Source organism: Lampris incognitus, chromosome 17 (genome assembly GCF_029633865.1).
Source record: "Lampris incognitus isolate fLamInc1 chromosome 17, fLamInc1.hap2, whole genome shotgun sequence".
NCBI lineage: Eukaryota > Metazoa > Chordata > Actinopteri > Lampriformes > Lampridae > Lampris > Lampris incognitus.
Genome location: NC_079227.1, coordinates 13,753,473 through 13,761,674, shown reverse-complemented (window position 1 = coordinate 13,761,674; position 8,202 = coordinate 13,753,473). Strand labels below are relative to the sequence as shown.

Here is an 8,202-nt window from a genome sequence, read left to right as displayed (position 1 = left end):
TGTAGTTGGGATCAGGACTAATTTAATCATAATACAGCTATCTGGTATTTGATATTCGATTAAAATTATAGGATTCATAATTGTAGTTCCCCGACCCCGACACACACACACGCACACGCACACACACGCACGCACGCATGCACGGCTAAGTTTAAAACTGGTGCTTCTGTGTGAAGCAGCTTTTAAATTCTTTTAATGATATTTTTGTTATCCACCCAACAGGTTCTGTGAGCATAAAGCTGGAAAACTTGCACCATTTTGAGAGGAGGAGAAATAATGACCAATACTGATTAAACATTTTATTTTGCACACATCGACAAAGCAATGTCGCTAGTAGTATAGGCTGCCATAGACGCAGTAACAGTTCACTTAAAAAAAAAACAGAAAAAAAAGGTGCCATTCTCAACAATTCAAATACATAGACATGGAAATGTATACTTGTTTAGTGGTGCCATCTTACTTAATGAAAAAGCATTCAGGAAATCTCAAATAGGCAGAATTGATTAAGAATGTGTGACTATTCTTCCATAGTAAGGCCTCATTTTCAGATGAATATAGTTAAATGCCAGTGTATTGAACTCAACTATAACTTCAATATATGGAAAAAGACCTGCACATTATTACCGGTCTCAAGCCTAATGACATCCAAACCATCTACTGGTTTGATGTCAGTCGCTCCACAATGAACTCACATATATGAAGTCCCAACAAAAGCATTTACATGACCTATTCTTGTCTACGCAGCGCTGAGCTGAGGGCTAATCTTTGGTCAGTATAGGGGGTGTAAATGCTTCAGTGCAGACTGGGTAAATGGATGAATGGAGAACAACATCTACATGAACACGGTTTAATGTGACGGATCGGAAAACAGTGATAAAGTACAGATTACTTTGCTGATGGTCCAACTTAATAGGAGAAGGCACAGTAGAAACATTTGGTTTCACACACTGACCGAGAGGTCGTGTAGAATGTGACCTGCTTAAAAACACGCGTTGCAAAATAACAACCGATGATGAATTAACAACGCCAATAAAATAATTACTCACTAATGACCGTGCTATAAAACGTAAACGGTAGTAGCTGAAAATGTGCAGATGACAAACGAATCAATCCACCCGGAAGTCAAATGTTATTCATGCGGCCTGTTGACAATGTAGTTTGACGTGAAACACCGACGTCATACACTTTGAATGTATTAGATTTGACATTATATTGAAACTAACGTTTCAGGATACCATCTGAACTGGGACACGAAGGGCCCCCGCCAGCTACAATTGTCCGTACTGGTTAAATACTACAATCTCCACCTACTGTGTCTTCGCTTAACAAAAAAAAAAAAATCTATTTGGCGCCATCTACTGGCAAGATTGAGTGACTGTATGAATCCCATGACTGAAATCTGTGTAAACACTGATGCATTCCTTACCGGTCAATAGCTTATCTACCATCCTGATTTATAACCAACTAGGCCTTTAGTACATCAGACAACATGCAGCATGAGGTAACATACGCGTGGACAGAATAGGCTCGGTTTTCTTAATAGGTGTCGACGCTTATAGAACAAAGTTTCAGGGATTAATTTGCCCCGTCCCCGCAAAGTGGACAAGGCAGAAGAGGTCACCAAAGTCCTTCTTTGAATCAGATTTTTACGCCGATTTATGTTTGGCTCCTTCGAGTCCTCTCCTTCGTTTCAGATTGGTGAAGAGCAGGGCAAAGTTGATGACATATGTTGACACGCAGACCATGCAGAAATCCCCCAGGACTAAGACGAGCACAGATGCCAGATAAATCGAACCCGCCACAGACACCCAGGAGGAGAGGACTAGGAAGACCGCAGCCCTCTTAGAGACAGACAGTCCTACAAGACAGAGACAAAGGGACATAGACAGGAGGATTTAGACAAACTCCTACATTATATGGTCTTCGACACCTGAGAGATGTCTGAAGCAGGGAAAAGTAGAGCAATAACAGTAATATTTGTGAAATTATTTCAAAATCTACAAATTTGAGAAAAGTCCACAAGTTTTCTCTTGCATAATAAAACATTACATAAATGAGTATTTTTAAGGGCTGTTTTGCATGATTTTAGTTGAATTGCAGACCCACAGTAAACCAAAGCCATGACGCAACGGGGATGCCCCCCCCCCGTAAATTCTTCCCATAACTCGGTCCAAAAGCAGCAAAACTGCACAGTCGACCCTGTCATACGTCAGTTTAGACTGACCTAGAGCCAGCTGGAGAGTGTAGAAAATGATGCCCAGGATACTGTTGGGCTGGTTCAGGACGCTATCTTTGCCAACAAAAAACTGGACCAAACCAAATCCACGACCCCATCTGCCGAAAAGAGAAGAACACAAAGAGTTACTGCAGACAACTATGATAAAGTCAGCCCATCATACGATCCCAATTTAGGTTTGAATAAGGCGCGACCCCGTCCCCCGTGTAATCGCGATATGTGAGAAAATGGAAGCAACTGATTTTGTCGATCGACTTCAAACATGATCAATGATGCAGGTAAAACATGAACGCACCCCCCGAGACAGCGCCTGCAGAGCTTCTATAGTAACACGTGGCACTGAGAGGGGGCAGACCTACTTGGAATAAATCCCAAACCACAAACAATAAAATCTGGTAATAAAATGAATAACTCGACAAATCAAAACAGAACGGTGATAGCGGAAGAGTGTGCAGCGCTCGTAATAAAATCCTAAATTACCTGGAGGTGAACACTTTGGAGCAGCTCACCGATTCTGCCAAATCGCACATCGCCCTATAATCCGGGTCCCTCTCTCGTGAAAGCTCGACGTGGAGGGCATAAATGGACAAAACAAAACCAAATATGCACAAAAATACACGTGTTTTTCTCTCCCATTCAGGTACACCACGATTCCCAGGCGCTGCCATGTTACTGAAACGATCACAGAGAGCGAGAGAGAGAGAGAGAGAGAGAGAGAGAGAGAGAGAGAGAGAGAGAGAGAGAGAGAGAGAGAGAGAGAGAGAGAGAGAGAGAGCGAGAGCGAGAGCGAGAGCGAGAGAGAGAGAGACAGAGGATGCTATTTCAAAATGAACTGGCGGCCAAACATATATGCAATAAATGTATGAAGCTGGGTCCAGTTACACGGTCTCCTGATGCAGAAATGTGTGAAAATTCGTTTTCCGCTTTGCAGGCAGTGCACACGAGGAAGCTGGCCTGAATGAAAGCGACGTGTTAAAAAACGGATTCTAACTTTCGATTGGTCCAATGCCCGCTGCATTTGATTGGACGCTGGAGTACAGATGTTACTCCAGAGGAGGGTGGTTAAAAAAAAAATCCCTGGACGTTTCCGGACTCGACAATAGACATAGACACCGCATTGACCGCTTCGGCCCTTTACTGTGATACGTCAACGTCGCCGCCATGTTGGACCGGGCAAGACTGGACTGTAAACAAATACGTAAAGTAAACGAGGGAGCTGTGTTTTCTGGATAAAAAGCACTATAACGTTTACATTTCTCAACCGATTTCAATGAGTCATTTTTTTATATTTAAGGGTTTATGATCTAAATGGAGTGCAGAAAGTACCAAAAAAAGTTAAAAAAAACTCTCCAGTTACTTTGGTTAAGTAAATTGGTAATGTTAAAAACCACAAACCAAGCCAGAAATGTTGGTGTAGTCATAGACTCAGCCGCATTAAGATGATTACAAAGTCAGCTTACTATCACCTCAAGAATACCTAAAGGATTTATGTCTCAGCAGGATTAGGGCAAAACTTGTCCATGCATTTATCTTCAGTCCACTCGTCTTCAGGTCTCTAAAAAAAAAGTCGACCAAACAGCTGCAGCTGATTCAGAACGCTGCTGCTCGAGTCCCTACTAATACCAAAAAAAGTGGATCACATCACTCCACTTCTGAGGTCTACAGTTAAGGTCAAAATTATTAGCCCCTTTTATGAAATCAAACAAAACCCTTAACTTTTCCATGGAAATGACCATAACCAAAAGTGTTTCTAGTTTAATTTCTTCCAAAAGAACAAAGACAAAATCTCCACTAAGCTCGATTAAGATATTTTACTGATGCACTGAATTGAAACAAGAAAAAACAAAAATGACAAGGCCAAAATTATTAGCCCTCTGACAATTAATAGTCAATAGTGTAACCTTTCTGACGCACAACTGACAACAACCTCTTATGGTAGTTCCTAACTAGGTTGGCTAATGTCTCTTGAGGGATCTTAGCCCGTTCTTCCATGGCAAATTGTTCCAGCTCATCCAAATTCTGTGGTTTTTGAGCATGGACATTAACCTTGAGCTCCCGCCACCGATTCACAATAGAATTTAGATCTGGGCTCTGAGAGGGCAACTCCAGGACCTTGAATTTGGTGTCCTTCAAAAGGTTTTGGACCAACTTGGATGTATGCTTCGGGTCATTGTCTTGCTGGAAGACCCAGCAGCAACCTAAAGCTAGACTGGCAGCAGATTTCTTGTCAACATAATCTTCTTTCTTCATGATCCCATGCATCCAAACAAGGTTCCCTGTACCTGAAGCAGCAAAACAGCTCTACAGCATTATGGTCCCACCACCATGTTTAACTGTGGCAACTGTGTTTTTAGAGTTGAAGGCCTCTCCCTTCCTTCGCCAAACAAAATCAACAGCCATGTGCCCAAACAGCTCAAGTCTCATCAGACCAAAGGACGGCCTTCCAAAACTCATGCCCATGTTTCAAATGTTCACGGGCAAACTTCAGTCTGGCTTTGATGTGCTGCTGTGTGAGCAATGGAATTTTTCTTGGACAATGACCTCGAAGCCCACCACGATGAAGAGCCCTCACAACAGTCTTCCTTGAAACATCAAGTCCAGAAGAGGCCAGTTCAGCAACAATCATCTTGGCAGAGATCCGGGGATTGTTGATGACATCTCTGACAATTTTCCTCTCCAAAGTTTTTGAAATCTTGCACTTTCGACCATGCCCAGGTTTGTTTCTAACAGAATTTGTCTCCTTGTGCTTTGCATTGATGTCTAGTACAGCTGTTCTAGACACTGTGGAACGCTTAGAAATGGCAGTATAACCTTCCCCCTTAAGATGAGCATCCACTATCTTCTTTCTGAGTTCCAGACTGATTTCTTTACTTTTTGGCATGATGAAATCACTTCTTACCAAGAATTTAAGAGTAGTCCCTCTCAATCAAGTGTTCAAGTGCCACTAACCCTGTTAATTGGAGTCCCTTAAGTAAAGTTCAATGCTGATTGATTGCTCAGGTGTGGTTTGAAATATATATATATATATATATATATATATATATATATATATATATATATATATATATATATATATATATATATATATATACGCAAATTAAATAATGTAATGATGTTGTAAACATTGTGCATTTATACTCCAAATATTGCAAGAGTCAGTTCTCAATATGATATTGATTAAAATATGGACAACTAAGTGATAAAGATATTTTGACTGGTTAAAAAGGTGAAGGGCTTTCCTTTTCCTCTTAAAAATATAGGATGAAAAGCAACATACATTAGTACAAAACAACACAACAGACTGATACTGTGCAACATTCATTTCAGATTCAGATTCAGATTACTATCCATTCCATCACATTTGAAATTCTATAAGATTATGGCATTTTATGACAAACCTGGCCACTGAGGATCCAAAAGACAGTGCATTCTTAGTGCCAGTCCCAAGCCTGAATAAATGGGGAAGGTTGAATCAGGAAGGGCATCCAGTGTAAAATTTTTGCCAAGTCAAATATGTGGATCATAAATCAGATTTCCATACTGGCTTGGTCGAGACCCGGGTTACCAACGACCACCACTGGTACTGTTGACCAGCAGGGTGCCGGTGGAAACTATGCCACTGTTGGGCGAAGGAGAAGGCGAGAGGAAGGCATGTCCAGAGGCAGCGGGAGAGGAGGAAGGGTAGGAGAGGGAGAGAGCTGGCTGATGATGGCAAGAAGAAAGGTAGGCATACTGTGTGTCCAAGAGACCAGGTGGAAGGGGAGTAAGGCCAGGAGCATCAGAGGTGGGTTCAAACTCTTCTACCATGGTGCGAATGGGAGGAGATATGGGTAGGGGTAATTCTGAAGGAAGAGTACGTATGTCAAGAGTGTGCTGGAGCTGAAGAGTGTGTCAGATAGAGTGATGAGTATGAAGCTGGAAATCAAAGGTGTATTGATGAATGTTAACAGCGCATATGCCCCACAAGTTGGGTGTGAGATGGAAGAGAAAGAAGAATTCTGGAGTGAGTTGGATGAAGTGGTGGAGAGTGTACCCAAGGAGGAGAGAGTGGTGACTGGAGCAGACTGCAGATGGTGGTGGATTTTGCGAAAAGGATGGAAATGGCTGTGGTGAATACATATTTCAAGAAGAGGGAGGGACACAGGGTGACATATAAGAGTGGAGGAAAATGCACACAGGTGGACTATATCTTATGTAGAAGGTGCGATCTGAAAGGGATTGGAGACTGCAAGGTGGTGACATTGGACAACGTAGCTAGGCAGCATCGGATGGTGGTCTGTAGGATGACTTTGGAGACCAAGAAGAGGAAGCGAGTGAAGGCAGAGCCAATGATCAAATGGTGGAAGTTGAAAAAGGAAGACTGTTGTGTGGAGTTCAGGGAGGAGTTAAGACAGGCACTGGGTGGTAGTGAAGAGTTGCTGGATGGCTGGGCAATCACTGCAGAAATAGTGGGGGAGACGGCTAGGAAGGAACTTGGTGTGTCATCAGGACAGAGGAAGGAAGACAAGGAGACTTGGTGGTGGAATGAGAAAGTACAGCAAAGTATACAGAGGAAGAGGTGGGCAAAGAAAAAGTGGGATAGTCAGAGAGATGAAGAAAGTAGACAGGAGTACAAGGAGATGCGGCATAAAGCAAAGAGTGAGGTTGCAAAGGCAAAGGAAAAGGCGCCTGGTGAGTTGTATGAGAGGCTAGACACTAAGGAAGCAGAAAAAGGACTTGTACCGATTGGCTAGACAGAGGGACCGAGCTGGAAAGGATGTGCAGCAAGTTAGGACGATCAAGGATAGAGATGGAAATGTGCTGACAAGCGAGGAGAGTGTGCTGAGAAGGTGGAAGGAGTACTTTGAGGGTTTGATGAATGAAGAAAATGAGAGGGAGACAGAAGGTTGGATGATGTGGGGATGGTGAGTCGGGAAGTTTTGTGGATTAGGAAGGAGGAAATGAGGGCAGCTATGAAGAGGATAAAGAGTGGAAAGGCAGATGGTCCCGATGACATACCTGTAGAGGTATGGAGATGTTTAGGAGAGATGGCACTGGAGTTTTTAACTAGATTGTTTAACACAACCTTGGAAAGTGAGCGGATGCCTGAGGAGTGGAGAAAAAGCATATTGGTACCGATTTTCAAGAACAAGGGTGATGTGCAGAACTGCAGCAACTACAGAGGTATAAAGTTGATCAGCCACAGCATGAAGATATGGGAAAGAGTAATAGAAGCTAGGTTAAGAGGAGAGGTAATGATTAGTGAGCAGCACTATGATTTCATGCCATGGAAGAGCACCACAGATGTGATGCTTGCTTTGAGAATGTTTATTGAGAAGTATAGAGAAGGCCAGAAGGAGTGTGTTTGTGGATTTAGAGAAAACATATGACAGGGTGCCGAGAGAGGAGGTGTGGTATTGTATGAGGAAGTTGGGAGTGGCAGAGAAGTATGTAGGAATGGTGCAAGATATGTATGAGGGCAGTGTGATAATGGTGAGGTGTTCGGTTGGAACGACAGATTGATTCAAGGTGGCGGTGGGATTACATTAAGGATCGGCTCTGAGCAATTTCTTGTTTGCAATGGTGATGGACAGGTTGAAAGACAAGATCAGGCAGGAGTCCATGTGGACTATGATGTTTGCGGATGACACTGTGATCTGTAGCGAGAGTAGTGTGCAGGTTGAGGAGAGCCTGGAGAGGTGGAGGTATGCACTGGAGAGAAGAGGAATGAAAGTCAGTAGGAGCAAGATGGAATATATATAGATGAATGAGAGGGAGGACAGCAGAGTAGTGAGGATGCAAGGAGTAGAGGTGATGAAGGCGTATGAGTTTAAATAATTGGGGTCAACTGTTCAAAGTAATGAGGAGTGCCGAAGAGAGGCGAAGAAGAGAGTGCAGGCAGGGTGGAGTGCGTGGAGAAGAGTGTCAGGAGTGATTTGCAATAGAAGCATACCAGCAAAAGTTAAAGGGAAGGTTTACAAGATAGC

General features: G+C 42.9%; 1 protein-coding gene across 1 annotated transcript; it reads right to left on the bottom strand.

Annotated features, from left to right (window-relative positions):
* Positions 1–290: 290 nt before the first annotated feature.
* Positions 291–3,189, bottom strand: vkorc1 (vitamin K epoxide reductase complex, subunit 1). The gene is made up of 4 exons (XM_056296916.1): positions 3,119–3,189; positions 2,717–2,908; positions 2,225–2,334; positions 291–1,858 (listed from the first exon to the last, which is right to left on the bottom strand). The coding sequence occupies exons 2-4, from the start codon at positions 2,902–2,904 to the stop codon at positions 1,647–1,649; spliced, it is 510 nt and encodes a 169-aa protein (XP_056152891.1). The 5' UTR covers positions 2,905–2,908; positions 3,119–3,189; the 3' UTR covers positions 291–1,646.
* Between the last annotated feature and the right edge of the window lie 5,013 nt (positions 3,190–8,202).

What these genes read in the sequence shown, in the direction of transcription:
- vkorc1 (XM_056296916.1), bottom strand. Translation starts at nt 2,904, where the DNA reads ATGGCAGCGCCTGGGAATCGTGGTGTACCTGAATGGGAGAGAAAAACA. An exon ending in TCCAAAGTGTTCACCTCCAG is followed by an intron (nt 2,335 to 2,716) that starts GTAATTTAGGAT and finishes TCTTTTCGGCAG; the next exon opens with ATGGGGTCGTGGATTTGGTT. An exon ending in CACTCTCCAGCTGGCTCTAG is followed by an intron (nt 1,859 to 2,224) that starts GTCAGTCTAAAC and finishes TCTGTCTTGTAG; the next exon opens with GACTGTCTGTCTCTAAGAGG.